This window comes from Malus domestica, chromosome 09, assembly GCF_042453785.1.
Source record: "Malus domestica chromosome 09, GDT2T_hap1".
NCBI classification, from domain to species: Eukaryota; Viridiplantae; Streptophyta; class Magnoliopsida; order Rosales; family Rosaceae; genus Malus; species Malus domestica.
Window position 1 is genome coordinate 34,615,354 of NC_091669.1, and position 17,718 is coordinate 34,633,071.

The 17,718-nt window shown below is 40.2% G+C and overlaps 5 protein-coding genes across 6 annotated transcripts; 2 read left to right on the forward strand and 3 right to left on the reverse strand.

Annotated features, from left to right (window-relative positions):
• Positions 1 to 231: 231 nt before the first annotated feature.
• LOC103444267 (uncharacterized) lies at positions 232 to 6,144 on the reverse strand. The gene is made up of 6 exons (XM_008383193.4): positions 5,957 to 6,144; positions 4,442 to 4,713; positions 3,707 to 4,355; positions 3,417 to 3,616; positions 2,591 to 2,835; positions 232 to 2,050 (listed from the first exon to the last, which is right to left on the reverse strand). Exons 2-6 carry the CDS (start codon positions 4,711 to 4,713, stop codon positions 498 to 500), a joined length of 2,919 nt encoding a protein of 972 aa, XP_008381415.3. The 5' UTR covers positions 5,957 to 6,144; the 3' UTR covers positions 232 to 497.
• A 1,194-nt stretch (positions 6,145 to 7,338) lies between these two features.
• LOC103444268 (transcription termination factor MTEF18, mitochondrial) lies at positions 7,339 to 9,054 on the reverse strand. The gene has a single exon (XM_008383194.4). It carries the CDS (start codon positions 9,052 to 9,054, stop codon positions 7,339 to 7,341), a length of 1,716 nt encoding a protein of 571 aa, XP_008381416.4.
• A 249-nt stretch (positions 9,055 to 9,303) lies between these two features.
• On the forward strand, positions 9,304 to 11,818 carry LOC103444269 (uncharacterized). Of its 2 annotated transcripts, none has more exons than XM_070804698.1 (3): positions 9,304 to 10,657; positions 10,788 to 10,839; positions 11,443 to 11,818. In XM_070804698.1, exon 1 carries the CDS (start codon positions 9,386 to 9,388, stop codon positions 10,592 to 10,594), a length of 1,209 nt encoding a protein of 402 aa, XP_070660799.1. In that variant the 5' UTR covers positions 9,304 to 9,385; the 3' UTR covers positions 10,595 to 10,657; positions 10,788 to 10,839; positions 11,443 to 11,818. The 2 variants fall into 2 exon arrangements, with proteins under 2 accessions (XP_070660799.1, XP_070660800.1); XM_070804699.1 differs by having other exon boundaries at positions 10,788 to 10,805; positions 11,443 to 11,757.
• Positions 11,819 to 12,121: 303 nt separating this feature from the next.
• Positions 12,122 to 14,385, reverse strand: LOC103444270 (beta-carotene isomerase D27, chloroplastic). The gene is made up of 6 exons (XM_029108670.2): positions 14,225 to 14,385; positions 13,922 to 14,122; positions 13,176 to 13,367; positions 13,002 to 13,082; positions 12,783 to 12,851; positions 12,122 to 12,697 (listed from the first exon to the last, which is right to left on the reverse strand). Exons 1-6 carry the CDS (start codon positions 14,351 to 14,353, stop codon positions 12,560 to 12,562), a joined length of 810 nt encoding a protein of 269 aa, XP_028964503.2. The 5' UTR covers positions 14,354 to 14,385; the 3' UTR covers positions 12,122 to 12,559.
• Positions 14,386 to 14,924: 539 nt separating this feature from the next.
• LOC103444271 (pentatricopeptide repeat-containing protein At1g02370, mitochondrial-like) lies at positions 14,925 to 17,179 on the forward strand. Its single transcript, XM_008383200.4, has 2 exons — positions 14,925 to 15,293; positions 15,640 to 17,179. Exons 1-2 carry the CDS (start codon positions 15,027 to 15,029, stop codon positions 16,888 to 16,890), a joined length of 1,518 nt encoding a protein of 505 aa, XP_008381422.3. The 5' UTR covers positions 14,925 to 15,026; the 3' UTR covers positions 16,891 to 17,179.
• Positions 17,180 to 17,718: the final 539 nt, after the last annotated feature.

Consider the following 17,718-nt stretch of genomic DNA (forward strand, 5'->3'; position numbering starts at 1 on the left):
ATAGAATTGAGATTTTCTTCATCGATTTAGTTACAATAATTCACAAGTCACATGCATAATTAATTGGTGACTATAAAGTAATCGAAAAATGTTAACAAGACTCTCAAAAGTAAGACTTTCCACTGACACCTCATATTGCCCAATCAAAATGTCCTCTTTTTTCCTCTCCCATTTCCTTACCTCTGTCTATTGCATCGGCACAATAAATTAGGTGAGTGAACAAAATTTCGAGAGAGAGTGAGAGAGCTTAATGCTTGCATTGGCACAAATCAGATCAGTGAACAAAATTTCTACAATGGATCCATAAGTACACAAAGAAAAACCTTACAGTTACTTGAATCGCCGATATTTTAGCTCCCTTGTTGGACGCCATACTTGTCAAAAGGCCTCAGAAGTCTCCATTGAAACGTTTCCCTAAGCACAAGTATATATTGATGCCATTGACGACTAGCTGCTTCATCACCTCATCGCTGCTGTTAATGCTTTCAGAGCCCTTCTTACACTTCACTCTTAGTAAGATGAGGTTCAGCAAATGAAGATGGGTTCTCAGAAGGTCCAGTTCCGGTATCTCCATTCTCAATAGGCAGTTGTTCCTCGTTGTACCTCGATCTTGACGAGCATTTACTCAGTGCTTCTGGTTGTACAACCATCATATTTCCAACTGCTTTTGAGTCCTGACTACAATCAGAATCATTTACCAAGTTCTCACAAGGCCCGTCAATACTGGCAGCATCATCAGCGGAGGATGGCTGATTACTTGTGCTTCCATTCTTGTTTTCAGTTTCCATTCTATCACTTTCTGAAATGACACCTGGAACTTCAGCATCTTCGACCACTTGTGATTCAACAGGCATAGATGCAGATGGGGGAGTCTTTTTATACACAGTATTGTCCTCAGATGTCTTGCAAATAACAGCGGGTTCAATATCGTGGCTGTGGTGATCATCAGGATGAGTTACTGTGCATTGCTCCACAAACTCCATTGTTGAGGAAGGGATATTCATGTCCTCATCCATCGTATTTTCTTGGCTATTTCTATTTAAGATGTCATCCTCAAATCCGGTTGTGCGGGCATCATCAGCAGGAGGCAGGTCTTCAAGCTCTCTGTTAAACAATGACCTCTGTCTGCTTTCAGGGAAGACACTGCTAGACACAACCTCGTCAACAGAATGCAACCCGGGTGGGGAAATGCAGATGGATGACGGGTCGACATCCATCTCATCGCCAGTAATTTCTTCTCCATAACTCTCATTACATATGTCATCTCCACATGCTACCAAACTACTCGATTCAGTAGCCACTTTACCCTTGGTTCTCTCAGCAGCTACATCTCCATCCCCACAGTTATTCTCATTTAGAGATAATACTTCCTCATTTATTGGATCCTCATTTACTAATTCTTGATCTCGATTGGCAAAAAATGCCACATCCATTGCGGTATTGTTGCTTTCCAAATTATTTAGTCCACTTAATTGCTTCTGTACAAATACTGCTAAAGAAACAGCATGATCACGAATCAAAGAATCATGAGGTGGGCAGTGCAGCATATCAATCAAGGCCTTGTGGTACTGCAAAAGGCTGATGGATGGCGTAGACGACCTTTTCCGGCAAACGTTAATAACTTTGAGTATATGTTCACACAGGTTGCCCATTTCTGCCCAACGACAGTTGCAAATACTGAACTGAGAACCAGGGTTCCAAACAACATAAACCCTGTCTTGGTCGAGCTCGTCAATAACTTTTGCACGTGTACCCTCTATGACAATATTGCGGTCAGGAATCTTCAAAGCTTTACGCCAAGATGTTAAACCACTCGCCCACTCATCTTTCCAATATCGTGCAAAATCATCCTTCTCAGAATATTCATCAAGCCAGAAGTTGGAATGCACTTTTGTACCGAGCTTATCAACCAACCAATCAACTCGTTTGTACACGCTAGGTTTCTTCTCGTTCAATAACCGAAGCTTTAGTTGGTTGTGGTAGAACTCCATTGCCGCAGAGGTTTCCTGGCTAGCAAGAGGAAGATTTTGTAGCGCAGAGATCCACATCCCTAAGTCAAAAGACATTTTTCTTGTATGAGTTATTCAAGATAAAGCAAAAGAGAAATGGTTCCTATTTAAAGAGAAGGGGGCGAATGAAAATGAAAAACGCCACTATCTCCAAGACCAAATTTTATCTTGACCCCACACAATACATTGATCTTCTGCCGCATAAAGGTTGCCTTAAATTCGGCAGCCCAATTGTTAACATAACCTATTCCCATCTACGCAGAGAAATATATCGCATGCCAAGCATTCACGTATCAGCATATGAAGATACCATTACACAAACACATATACGTGAACATCCACAAATTTATCCACTTATATTGTAGAATTTATGAGCATATTGTATGCGTGCATATGTTGACCTGTATGTATGCAACACACAATCAAATCAATCTTATGCATAACAATTGGCAGGTTAGGTCTTAAGAGATACATACATAGGCATAGATGTAGATTAGTAATGATAAGAACCAATTAAAGGACACTTGTTACTTCATATCATAAGGCAAAATATACCTGTACTAAATATGATAGTGACTTACCAGTTCTAGGATACCAGGTTGCCTTAAAGTAATCCATAAAATCTGATTCATCAAGAAAATCTTCTATTAAGTCCTCAAACAAACGCTCAGTTCCTCCTTGTTGACAGATGTTATCCATTGCCTGATGAAGCCTTCTTGATATTGTAGCTCGCATCTCATTGTCCACACATTTCTTTCCTAAGTTTTTATGCCATGCATGACGGACCCGCCAAAAGCTTATCAACACTGAACACTGGAATACATCCCTGAGTATAATGAAAAAACAATATTTACTTATCAATTCATGCATGTATTAATCCATTAATAACATGAAGAAGAAATACTACTATGAATCATGTCAGACTGCCTTGCTCCATGTCAGATAGTTGACTGTAATGTCACTGGCCCAAACCCCAAAAAGGCATAGCATAAAATTGGATATCAAAACAAAGAAAAAGAATGATTTATTTTCCGGCCTTCAGCTTTGATTTTAAACATTTGTTGGCATTCACAAGACTCAGTTGAATTAAATTACAAGTTGTAAAAACCATGCACAACAAATCACTCAATACTGATGCATAAACTAGATAGTCTGGCCCGATCAAGAGGAATCATTAATTTGAAGGAGAGCAACCCACCCGCTTAGCATAATAAAAATACAATTGGATATTTTATTTATAAGTAAACAACTGAAATTGAATATATTGCAATAGGTTAATCAGTAATCATGTAGTTGCTTCACATTGCCACTTCTGTAGGAAATAACCTACGGACTGTTTGCTACCAAACAAAACATTAGTGACTAAAATTGTCAGTATGAAGTTTGGACGAGAACTGAGCAACCAACCTGATGGTGAGCACATCAGCTAGAGGATCATCCACTATGAAACCAGCTAACTTCCATGCAGGATCTTTCGTTTGAACTCTATTGTAAAGAGCTCTCATCCATTTATGGGCATTGGAACTTTCAAACTTTGGAGCCACTATCCACGCTACCGGAATGGCCTTGTTGTCTTCATTAAATACAAGGAGACTATGCACAGGATACTAAATAATGTTGCAATGTGAACACATTCAGTTTCTCATTATTATCAACAATTGTAGTTAATAATAAAAGGTTAAACATACTAAACGGACCTTCAATTTGGTTGTTCCGAACCTTGAATCAGAAGCTATAAGGCTGCGATTGCCGAAGCGAATCATCTGTTGCAACTGCCACTCTGTTTGAATGCCCAAAGTGAAAGGGTCCACATCAGAGAAATCCTCATAGAAGAAAACATGACTCTGATGGTTTTCTACCCACAAGCTAATGCTAACCACATCATCGGCATCCAATTCATATACAGAACGTCGAATGACCCTCTCCTGCCTCCGAACATACCTATGGGTTAAAAGGTCATCACGATTAGATGGACCACCCTGTTTCTCTACTGATTCATTGTGTCTCTGCATTATAGTCTCCACAGAGACCCCCACGTATAACAAAGATTGCACACGAAGACGTAGATCCTCAGAGATATAAGGGGCAAACATAGCACGTGTTCCAGCAGCCATCTTATCTTGGGGGCCATGGCAGGGCTCTCCTTTCCTATCTACATGCTTATCCTGATTATATATAATAAGCGCCACTGAGGGTTCAGCAATTAATCGTTTCACAATAAAGTGACAGGTACAACCTCTCTTGGTGTTCGGTCGACCAGCATTTTTCTTCTTTGGGATATTAACCCTGCTGGGTCGTACAAGCCCACCCTTCCTATGGTCATCAGGACCAAAGGAACACCAATATCTACACATTTGAAAAAAGATAGTTTAGGCTGATAGAATACAGGAATGCTGGCTAAAATGGACACGGGGGGAGAAATCGGAACTTACAGAATATATTCAAGAATACCATCAACCTTTGGTTTGTAAGGCGTCTTTGGCTGCCGCCGCCGCCTCGCTTCAACATGAAATTTTGTTGGACATTCTTTACTAGAGGATTCACCCCTCAGAAAATCGTCAACTCGAGGAAATGGAATTAGAGCAACTCGATCTTTCTTGTCCCGCCAACCTTCCACCTTTGACCACACAAGATCCGAAGAAGAAAACTCCAGTGCAGGTGGACTCTGTACAGGAAGGGACAGAATCTCATCCCATCTAGCCATCTACAATGAATAAACAGAAATGAAAATTTTAATAAAAACAATAATGCAATGGTCATTTTAGCAGAACACTCTAGACCAAAATCTGGACGTTAACCTTGATAGCCCTACTCTATAAGAACCTACTACTTAGGCCTTGTATTATGAATTCAGCTCAACTGAAGTAAAACGACATGGTCAAACTTATACGAATTGGCTGTTCAAATCCTATGCAAAACTCATGTCAATATAGTTTAACACCAGGCCTTCCCAACTTGAACACGTGCTTAACTGCTTATTGCCGTAGTTTTCATTCTAGTATCACTATCCAATTCCTTCAAGCTATCCTCAGTTAAACTCATCTCTAATTTCCCAAATACTACATTTAACCCCTATTATCTGTTTCTCCTTGTAACTACACATCCAAGTTACATAAATACTTCACACTGAGGTAAATAACAAATAATCCATGTGCACTGGCAAAACCGGGATTTCAATTTTGGCTGCAGTGAAACTTAGACTAAACTTTGGTGCTTCCCAAGAAAAAACGTTTGTCAAATTTTGGCAACAATCCTTGTCTTTCTTTGAAAATTTTCAAATTAAAATTGAAAATTTGCAGCAGCCACTTAAAGATAAAATATATAATGCGCTAAACCAAAATATAAAAAAAAAAAATTGCGTATACATATTCACGATAATTACAGCCTCCATATCAAATTGCAACGAAATCCCGAACATAACAACTCTAAATTCAACAAAATCACTGTCGTAGTTTGAATTTTAAACAAATTCCTAATAATCACACCAAACCCTTATCTATTAGTTGAATAAAAGGTTTCAAATCGAAAAACTGAACAAAAATGGCGGATTTTGCAGCTGGTTTCATACAGTCACACAATAACAGTAACATAGGTCCTTTTTGCCCTAAGGAGGACCAAACAATGTCAAAAACTTCAAATCTGATAACAAGAAAACAAACAAACAAACAAAAAAGAAGAAACAATTTAATTCATGCAATACATTTCCTTCCCAACAAGAAGTTCAAAACTTTAGCAAACAATTTAATTTATTTCTTCTGTTTTCATAACTTCTCAGAGATTACACAGTCGAAGACACAAAATTAAAGGCAAAAAAAAAAAGAGAATTATTTGAGTTTTCTGATATGTATTTAGTTGAGCTATATCGATTTACGGACACAATATGTATGTATATGTATATATGTATGTATATTTATATATTAAGGGGTAGAAGTTAGGGTTAGGGTTACCTGGTACGAGAAGGGCAACAGGGAGAAGGAGGTTGCGCACTTGTGGTGTCTGCGGAGATTGGAGACGGAGAGAGAGGGAAGGACTGAACCCCCAAAAACCCTTTCGTCGTGTAATTTTCTCTTTGTGTTTCTACTTCTTGCTATTTCATCCAACTTTGCAGTATTTGCAAAAAGGGCCAACTATTCTTGAAAAACCCTTAGACTTGGACTTTTTCCTTTTTAGTAAATTAGCTCATAATACGCAAATAATACACTAATTTAACAACAAATTTCTGCAAGTGGCCATTTACCAGTAGAAAAGTGTTGAGCCATTGCATGAAAGCGTGGATTCAACCTCCGTCGTTGGCTAATCCAACATCTAATTTAACAAAATTCATCGTTTTTAGCGTGTACTTTTTACATTTAATAAGGTTATAAAAAGAGAGAAATGAGAGGTTATTTAGCAGGAGTCGTTTCGTTTTTATGCCACGAGGTACCTATGGACAAGGGGACAAGTGAATCATCGCTTTTGGGCATAGGCAGCCCTCTACCATCCATCCATTTGCATTCCATCGTCTTTTCGGATGATCAGCCACACTTGGACTGAGACACCTACTTATTATTCAAAGGTGAATCACACAACACTAAAAGCTGTGGTCTCTCTTATGGACCTAACATAGGTCACATCCCTCAAAATATTAACAACTTAAAAAATAAAAATTCCCTTCATTTATATAATAACATGTGGTATACCACCGTATTCTAGACACGATAGAAAATTTCTCGCGCTTGGTAGAGGAGGCACTTTTGCTGGACTTGCGAGTTTTGGTACACTTCATCCAACCCATGGGCCACTTAACTCAGTATAGTTATTGGCCTCGACGGCTTAGCAAAGCTCAAATCCTTTCCTCGCACCTAGCAAGGCCTAATCTTGATGAAGGAATAAGCCCATCAGTGCTCGATAAGAAATGATCGTGCGTGATGACTGATGGGATAACAATCTCTAGAATCGTGGCCCAGTCATGAGCCCTCCAATGATACTCAGTAATACGACCTTGTGGTATTTTTCCTCATGCGAGAAATGCAGTGCAGTTTTTGTTTTGTGGTTCTGTTTTCTGTGTATTCAGAAATAGCATATTTGTGTTACCATTTTCCATGGGTTGGGGTTCAAAGCTTTACTCGCTTCTCACTAGACCGACCACTTGGCGTTTCACAATCTTAATTAAATACAAAATTAAAAAGAAAAATAAAACAAAAGAGGCAACCATCGAGTGCATAGAATAGGAACTACTGAACTAGGAAGGCTGGGAAAATTGAAAATTGAGGTTAAAGTGGAACCATTTTACCTTTAAAAATCATCTATTAACTTGCTGGTTTTCTCTAACCACAAACTCAAGTCAATGTCACAGATGTCTCCAAGTACCTAAATATTTTCTGTAAGAGAAACGCTCGAACCAGTGTTTCGGAGCAGCTGGATGAATTCCAGAAACCCGCGCTACAAATGTCTTCTCACTGGTAGCAATCATGGTGGCAATAGAGTAGCTTTCAAAATGCAAACCCTTCTTCTCTTTGAGCCACACATAAAATCTATATCTGGGCATGATCCGGTTCTCCAAGTTGAAACAAAGAAATGATGGAAAAATATTGAGGTACTCCAAAGAAGATTTCATTTCCTCACTAAGAAAGCTTACTTTCGCTTCTAGAAATTCTGGACTCTGATTCAAGATCTTCGGTTTCATTCTTATCATTAAACAAAGCCGTGAGAATTCAATGCCCGTCGAAAGAAGGATATCAAACCGCTTTTGTAACTCGCTGCTTCTGCCATGCAACTGGGATAAGCACATTAGCGTCAAAGGGTTCTCTCCAAATCCAATTCTATGCATGAAATCCAGTTTTCCCATGGTATGAATGGGAGTCGTCGTAGATTGGATCCTCTCCAATCCTTCACTAAATTCTTTCGCAATGCCTTCATCGAAGTCACTGATTACGTAACTAGCTAATAAGTTATGTTCATTCTTAATCTTAGTGAAGAACCATTGATGAAGATCCAGAGCCCTTGCCAAATGTGGTAAATTAGCCATTCTATTCTTTCCCATCACATGAGGGTACTTTTCACTCACCGCCTCCAATTCTTTCGCGTTCAATCCAAAATGTTTCAGCAACCCCAATGCTGATATCTCCGGCGTTTCCAGGTCAAGGTTTAAAACCTCCGGACTTTGAAGAAGCAGCATCCCGACATCTTCCATCCTAACACCAAATTTATGAAAGTAGTTTGATTTCTGCAACAAAACCTCTTCCGGGCATTCAAGAAAAATGTCTTTCTTCCTCCCCATCAATTCCCCTACCTTCCCTTTCTTGCAACCCAAATCGTAAAACACACTAACTTTCTTACAAACACCATACCAAGCATCCACATTTCCCTCAACACAATTTTCCAAATTAAAATCCACAAGAACCCTTTTCAAATCAACGAGCAAATCCGCAGTATCACCGCCCGGCTCGCCCTCCAGCAGCAGCAAATGAGGGAAAGCCAAGCACATACCCACAACAGAATGGTTGCTGAACCCACATTTCTTCAACCTAGTAAGCCTAGCTTTCAACACCTCTGAACTCTCACTAAAAATCGAAATCTCCTCCTCATACAACTTCCCTAACATATTCCAAGGAAACCCAAACCCGGAAAGTAGCGAAGCAACATCCAAAAGGGTCGGATCCTCAGAGAAAAAGTACTTGTCGGGAGGCAAAAAGTCACAAAGTTGACTGTAATGTATGCCAATGCTTTCAAAGAAAAACTCAAATTCGTTGATGGGGTGGTACCTGAGGAACCTCTCGAAGCGGTTGGAGAAATTCGGGGCCGAAAATTTGATCTGCTTGATGAGATTGGCGAGGGAGAAGAGGGAGTTTCTGCTGATGTGCTCGGCGGAGGGGAAGGACAAGCAGCGGGTGGCGTGGAGGTAGTCGGTGAGGACCTGCTGAGCTTGGCTGATGGTTTCGGACTTGTACCTTGGGGGGACGTTGGGGAGCTTCGGGAGCCTTGCGGCGGCGGAGGCGGCGGCGGCGGTTGCAGCGGAGAAATGGTGGGAAAGGAGGAGGGTGTAGAGGCATTTGGGCAGGGGCATGCTATCCCTCCTTCTAAAGGGCAAAACATGTAATTTCGTATTCGGCTTGGTTTTACATCCCATCCCTTTCGTTACTTAAGGCCACCCCCAACTCCAAATGCCACCCTTCCTAGTTCCTGCCACCCTAGTACCCATACCCGGGTCCGAGTCCGCCCAATCGCCGCCCTGAAGCGCCGCCGTGACGACGAGTTTGCTGCGGTGTTCGTTTCCTTCTCAAGGTCACAAGGTTTTCTATGCCATCTATTTTCCTAATTACTGTTTCTTGAATTCCTGATTCATTTGGCAATTCATTGAAAAATCAAACAGACCATCAAACCTCTGAAACTCTGCGATGCTTACACATCTTAAATTTCGCCACATTCTCTGTACAGTTCAATCCAGCAGGCCAGAAACCCTAATCCCTTTTACCCAGTTCAATAGATATTGTCATTTTCAATCTACAACGGGTTTCTATTCTTCGAATCCTTCCTCGTGTTTGGCACCAAAGAAAATTTCTGAAAACAGTGTTGCGATTTTCTGGGATTTGGATACCAGACCACCCAAATCAGTCTCACCGTACAAAGCCGCCGTCAAGCTCAAGACTGCGGCTTCATCTTTCGGGATTGTCCGGCATATGATAGCGTATGCGAATCGAAATGCGTTGAACTATGTTCCACAAGTTATTTGGGAAAGGAAAGAGAGGAATAGGGTTGTGATTAGGGATGGTGAGTCGAATATATGTCCGGTTTGTGGGAGAAGATTTTATACCAATGAGAAGCTTATGAATCATTTTAAGCAAATTCATGAGACGGAACATGTGAAGAGGTTGAATCAGATTGAGTCTGCTAGAGGGAGTAGGAGAGTGAAGTTGGTGGGTAAGTATTCCATGAAGATGGAGAAGTATAAGAAAGCTGCAAGGGATGTTTTGACAACCAAGGTGGGGCGTGGTTTAGCGGATGAGGTGGAGCAGGCAGGGTTTTGGATTCGGAGTGTGTTGGATAAGCCACAGGGGGTGAAAGTCGCATTGAGAAATCACATTGTGGACATGATGGATCACAGGAGAGTTGACTGTTTGATGCTTGTGTCGGATGATTCGCATTTTGTGGATGTTGTGATGGAGGCAAAGTTGAGATGTCTGAAGACGGTTGTTGTGGGGGATTTTGGCGATGGGGCTCTGAAGAGGGCTGCGGATTCTGGTTTTTCTTGGAATGAAATTTTGATTGGGAAGGCTGAAAAGGAGGCAGTGTCAGTTGTGGGGAAATGGAAAGACCGTGATGTGTTGAAGAGATTGGAGTGGACGTACAATTCAGATGGGGATCAAAGTTTGCATAAATGGAATGATGAGGTTTATGGTGAAAGCGAGAGATTGGAGTGGACAGACAAGTCAGATGGGGATCAAAGTTTGCATAAATGGAATGATGAGGTTTATGGTGAAAGCGAGGATGACGATATCGAAGGTTTTGTTGGTGAGGCGAATGACAATTTGGGGAAGGACGATGCTTGCAACTGGTGGGAGCTTGACTCTGATTCCGAGGCCATTTCATTACAATCATCCCGATGACACACGACTCTTTGTGAAACCTGGTCGACTATCATGTATTCCACTGAGTTTGTGATTTTGGTCAGGGACGTTCAGTTACCTATTCTTGGCTAGTATATGCCTTATTTCAAGACATAGTGAATTGTGTGCCTGGATAATCAGTTTCTGTAAGTAAATTTAAAGAAATTTAGTGCCCAATTGGTTTGTGTTTTGTAGGTTTATGGTGGGAAAGGTGAGCGAAAAGCATACACAAATTCCGTTTTGTGGTAGTACTCAACAGTTATATCCATCTTTTACTTTTTTATTTTAACTTTCTTGCCGGTTCGTTTTAAAATTCATCTAAGAGTCAGGGAGGAAAATGTTGTGTTATAGCTACTTGAGCATGGATTCGAGATGAAGTGATAGATTGTTGTAGTTATCCATCATGTGATAAGCTGTGATTAAAAAACAGAAATTTTGGAAGAAACATTCTATGAAATGCTGCCTAGAAAGAAATACAGACGTTTATGTAAATGGTTTTACTCTAAATTATTTAATAGTTAATACATTGCTGCAAGAGTGTTTGCATTGCAGTTGGTGGTATTAGGTTCGCCGATATACAAGTAAAGCGTATATGATATTGTGATAATATTATTTTACACATTTCAAAAGAAAACGAATAAGTTAATTAATTGTTAAAATGCAATCTAACTAGGAAAAACAGTTATTTCTGAAATTGGCATAAAAATTATAATACTTGTAAACTACGTATGATATAGTAATGTTATCTTTTCAATCTGGTTGCTTGTTCGAGAAACAAGCATGCTCGAACTTTTACAGTTTACAACGTATAAAGTTCTCATTTTCATGAATCTTTGGGTGCGTACCAGGTAGCACTGGCAGTGCAGAGGGTTGATGAGCATATATTCTCAGCTGGTACAACAGCCTGGTGCTCAACAGCCATCGTGGGTTTCCTGCTTTAAAATGATAGGCAAAAACGTGTGCGAACCCATGCTATACAGAAATACGCAACTGAAGTGATCAATCCAACAGTTCAAGCTGATAATCATACAATTGAACAACACCACTCTCACGTAAATGTAATCTTCTGTTTCTGTCGTAGATCGATTCCCTTTTATTTACAGTTATTGATATGCCTGTATTATGTTGACCTTCGTAAGTTAAGTTTTATTTTCGGCTTCCTATTTGTGTATGCTTGTACTTGTTATTCCCCCTACTGCTAGAAAGATGAATCAGTTTGGTTAATTTCTTTCTCCATTGTGTATTTAAGTTGAAAAAGGTGATAATCTAGGAAACTGATTGACTTGCTGCAGAAAGTGGATGATCTTTTATACTTGTGAAACTTTTTGTATGATACCATGCAGCAAACCTCTGCTTCTTTTGCTTGCCAAATCTTGATTTCAAATTAAATGGCTTCAGTTAAACTCTCTGTCAGATTAGTCAAGCCTCCTCTTCGTTTTCATGCTGTTGCAGATCGAACGGTATTCGATGTGTGCCCAAGGTTCCTTTTTTTTTTTTTTCAAAAAAAGATTGTTGAGTATAGGAAGATGCAGAATACATATTGTTCATTTCTCTGTACAACCCTTATGTCACAATTTAGGTCTGATAACATTGTAAATTTATGTCGCGGGCGAACAGAAAAACGCATTCTCGTTCATTCACCTCTCTCTACCCAGTAAACGCTCGCTTATGACAATTTTTTGGTTGTTTCCTTGCCACTACATTGAGAGTGAGCGCTGAACTCTGACTTCATTTGAAGGCTTTACAGAATTTGTAGTCCCTGTTGGATGTTATACAGGAGTTGCAGTACCTGTTTTCTAGTTTGATTACCATCAAGGGTCGATCGTTGTGTTGGACTCGTTGTTATTTACAGCAGACTTTTGAACATACAAAAATACCTGCACAAAGAGTTGGTTATGACAATGACCGTTCCTTTCGAATCTAGTATTGTGATGCCACCGGTAGCAAAGCGAATGCTGCAGTCATTCATGCCTTGGGACATTTCTCGACGTTAATGTTTCTGGCGATTTCTCTCCGTCGAGTGGCGTTAGGGCAGATTTCTAAGCAGGGTTCTTTGAGAGTGGCATCATCTTCAGGAAGTGGGGGGAGGACACCGAATTTAAACTGCCGTATTCAAGTTCAGTTGGGTCAATTGTAGGACAGTCAATGTGTGGAAATGAGTAGAGCTGTAGAGTTCTTGGGGTTTTACCTGGCAGCTGTAATCGACGAAGTTCGGCTCCATCACTAACGGAACGCCCATATAATCTTTGATGAAAGCCTGTAGCAACCGTTTGTATGGATTTCTAACCGATCAATTACTACTAAACAGTTTCTACGACAAAGAATACTTCGTGTTTTGTAGAAACAGTCCTGAACAGGCTGTTAACATCTACTTCGACACTCGAGTTAATTCGAAAGAGTTACTGACCTGAGTTGGAAGCTTACAAGTATTCAGACATATACCGACGCATTTGCTTTCTTCCAAGTACTTGCATTTCTCTACAAACACCTGCATCAACGGCGAAGCCTCCCATCCATTACGACAACCATTATCCGACCTCAGAAGGGAATAATGAAAGAATAAGACAGCGAACTCACTCACCCCGCTGTTCCATGAAGTCCCGTCTGGTAAGTCGACTGAGTTTACTGTGCAAGGGCCCATAAGCCATTGACAAGTAATTGCAGTCACCCTTGCAACCATGATGGCAGCTACTTTTCCTCCTTGTAAAGGTGCTACCAGCAACTTATAAAGGTCTAACAGTAACGGCGGGAACAAGGATCTCAATATTCTTACCTGCCATTTCAGCACACATATGGGAATCATCCAGTCATTTGACAAAAATACTTGGCTCCTTACATCTAAGCGAATAATTTGTCGGTGTGAGGGTCACACCTCGCAACATATCAACTATGTCAGCCCCCCATAGTATAACACGTGGGTTAATAGCTAAATCTAACAGTGTCAGCATCATTATAAAAAATTCCTCTATTTATATGGTATTACAAGTCAAAATTTGACATTTGTGCATAATTCCTCTGTTATAAGTTTCAGTTAAGTTAGTCGACTAATATAGCACACGGATTAATAACTACATGTGACAGTGGCAACATCAAACTCAAAAATTTCTCCATACTAAGTATTGATATTACCTGCCTCAAAATAGACAAGTCACTATTTGACACGCATTAATAAGTTTTCCTTTTTCTCATTTAACAAATTACTTCACGTTACGTCAGTATATGTTTCAGTTTGTGATTTGCAGGTAAGGAATGGAGCAACGTTCTTCGTTAATTTGGGGATAACACTTACGCAAGTATAGAGAATGAGAGAAAGAAAGTAGTGAGTACCGCAGCTTCTTTAGCGTGAGAATTGGTTGGACTTTTGAGCATAAGCCGATTCGCCACATCAATGAGTCCGTCGTATCCGGGCTTTTCGGAATCCCATCCAACTTCCGCAGCCATTTTGCTTCTAAACACTTTGAGGAACAATTCGTCCATCACTCCAAGCTTCTGCTGCTTCTCCCGGAATTGGGATTGTGGCTCTTTTATCTGAAAAAAAAAAAAAAAATTGTGGATTAGGATTCAGCTACTTTTAATATTAACTTCCACAACTGCGAGCAGTGGATTGCGCTGATGGATAAATCTCCTTACCAAAGAGGATGAGACCCGAAAGCGTTGGTTTCGGAGCAGCTGAGATTTGGGTTGGGATTGAAACTGTGGTGGCGGAGATGAGCGTGAGAAAATGGTGGTCGGAGGGCCAACAACAGCCGAAGCCTTCATTTTTTTGTGGAATCTCACCTAAAACTCTGTATCCTCGGAAGCATGGACCTTATTTGAAAGGCCTAATTGCACTTACAGTCCTCCTAGTTTATTTAAATTTTCATTTTTTGATCACATAGTTTTTTTCTTGCACTTTCGCCCAAATAGAACCTTTGTTGCATTTTCTTACTTGATGGACTAGATTGAACATGATAACACGATTAAATACAAAAGTGAATATTCAAGAAAAGAATGTACAAGAACAAAAGTGAAAATATGAGTAAACTACATGAACTTCAGTATAATTCAATTTATTTCAAATTGTCCCACAAAAAAGGGGCAGTGGCTAAAAAATGATCCGTTTTTGGCATTTTGGTTGCTTAATTAATTGAAATCAAACACCGACAATATAAACAATCTTTGTTAACTAAATAATGGTAATATAATGACTACATGATAAAAATCGATCGTTTGGACAAACAAATGTCAATTGAGACAAAAATAAAAAATGATCAATTGGGCCGGTTCCTGGCCTCAACCCATTATTCAGCCCAGTTTAATTAGTAATAGACGGTGATTTAAAACCCACTGTTCGGAATCCGCGATTCCCATTCGAATGAGAAAGCATATCAACGTTAAACCCTAACAAAACCCCTTTTGGCTTTGAGAGACATAAAAATCGACTCCGACGAAAATGAATCTGAACCGTTCGATATCCACCGGAACGTGGCTGGTGAGGAAGCTTTGTACGGCAGTTGAGGCTGCGACGGCGGCGAAAACGGGTCAGCCTGGAAATCCCAATAGGCTGTATCGGAGGTTATCGGCTTTGGGAGCGACCGGAGAAAGCGTGGCCAAGACGTTAAACCAGTACGTTATGGAGGGCAAAATGGTCAGGAAGTTTGAGCTCGAGAAATGCATCAAGGAGCTCCGCAAATACCGCAAGTACCAGCATGCCCTCGAGGTTACGCCCATTTCCACTTCTACCCTTCCGCTTTCTTGTTTGCGACTTTTCATCTCGAAATTTTCAACTGCAGACAATGTGAATCTAGATAATGAAATTTAGTCGCCGTTTGATAACCATTTCGTTTTTATTTTTGTTTTAGACATATGGAGAAAATAAGAAACGATGGGAGTCGAGATGTAGAAGAAATGTCTAAGGAAACTAAAAACGAAATGGTTATCAAACAAATCCTTAGATGTTTCGAGTGCAATTTGATCAAAGTTTTTGTTGCATTGCTTATTTGTTCATAGATTTCAAGGTAGTCTGTAGTAGCATGTTCGATTTTTGATTCGGTTTGTTAGTGCAGATAATGGAATGGATGGAGTTTAGGAAAATGAATTACTCGAAAGCTGACTATGCCATACGCGTGGATCTTATGTCCAAAGTCAAAGGGATAGGAGCCGCTGAGGATTACTTCAGCGGCCTACCAGAATCTTCAAAGGACCGATTCACTTACGGTGCACTTTTGAACTGTTATTGCAAGGAACTGATGGAAGAAAAGGCATTGGCACATTTTGAGACGATGGATGAGTTGAACTTTGCTTCCTCTACTTTGGTCTTTAACAATCTCATGTCTCTGCATATGAGAAAGCAGAATCCAGAGAAAGTGGGTCCTTTAGTGCAAGAAATGAAGAAGAGAAACCTCCCTCTGGACACGTTTACTTATAATATATGGATGCAGAGCTACGCGGCCTTGAATGATTTTGAAAGAGTAAATAGAGTCCTGGAGGAAATGGAAACACAAGACGAAGAAAAATGCAGTTGGTCAACATATAGTAACCTGGCTGCCATCTATATAAAGGCGGAACTTTTTGACAAGGCAGAGCAAGCCCTTAAAAAGTCGGAAGAAATGATGAAACCCCTGAAGCAACGCGCGCCGTACCATTTTTTGATTAGCCTCTATGCCTGCACTTCTAATCTAGGCGAGGTGAAAAGGGTATGGAAAACGCTCAAGAAATCTTTCCCCGCAACAAATAATATAAGCTATCTTGTAATGCTTCAGGCCCTTTGTAAGCTAAACGATATTGAGGGGTTGAAAGATTTGTTTGAGGAATGGGAGTCCATTTGCATTAGTTTTGATATAAGGTTGGCAAATGTTGCTATACGCGGGTACCTCAGTCAGGGCATGCATGACGAAGCAGAATTGGTCTTTACAAATGCCAGTAAGAAGACTAAAGGGTCTTTCATGAAGGCTCGGGAAATGCTTATGGTTCACGCCTTGAACACCCGTAAGATGGATTTGGCTGTTAGCCATTTGGAAGCTGCTGTTTCGGAAAGCAAGAATGAGGAATGGCATCCATTCCCAGATACCAGAATTGCATTTCTCAAGTATTTTGAGGAAGAGAAAGATGTTGATGGTGCTGAGAAATTTTGCCAGATTCTGAAGCGTCTAGGTTGTCTCAGTTGCAATGAGTATTATGTGCTGCTTAAGACTTACATAGCTGCAGGAAAATCAGATCCTGAGATGCGTCAGAGATTGAAGGAAGATCATACTGAAATAAGCCCCGAGCTTGAGAACTTGCTTGAAAAGGTTTCCGCAAGTGAATTGACTGCGTAGAGCAAGCCCCTAGAATTTTGACACATTATTCGGTACTTGAACTTGTATAAGGGGATCTTTCGAGCTTTCAGTATTTTCAGGTTGAGGCAACCTGTATTGTATCGATACGCAAGTATGCAGGCATAGATTTTTCTGTGTATGGTATCACAACATTTATTGCACTTCAATGCACATGCTTGTCATTGACTCTGAGAATTGGAACGTACGTTTTTAATCCCATACTTGTATTACATTCTGCCTGTACAGATATATTCAAATTCGTTATAGATGAACGCCGCTTTCTTTTTCATCCGTTGTGTAATATCATTGTCTGAATATAATCTTACCCGTGTAGTTACATGACACGCATTTGGCTTTGGGGGAGATAGCTGTAATGGTAGAACTGAACTTTGTTGATTAGGTTTTGGTTGTTCATAGTAACAGGCATCGTTGTGCAGGTAGGTCATTTTTCCAGAGAACTGGGGAACAGATTCATTGCTACATTGATTAGTGGCAACAATCATACGAATATCGCCAACGACCACTACTTTGAAAACAAAAAGCAGTTAAGTGTTTGAAGATGTTGCTGAGACACGAAAAACAAAAGGCTCCTAGAACTATTTGATTTAGTAAAAATGTAAATTTCGTTGTTTCGTGGTGCTATGCAAGCCAACTACATCAGTATTTGTCATCTTCTTCCTGATGCTTCAGAACAATGGTGGCAAGAGCAAGTCTACAAGCTGACGATCTCAAATTCCTGACAAGAACATATATGATATATTTCCTTCGTCTTCGCTTAGCTGGCATCGATTCCCATTGTTCCTCTGTGAGACGAGCTGCCTTGCAAAA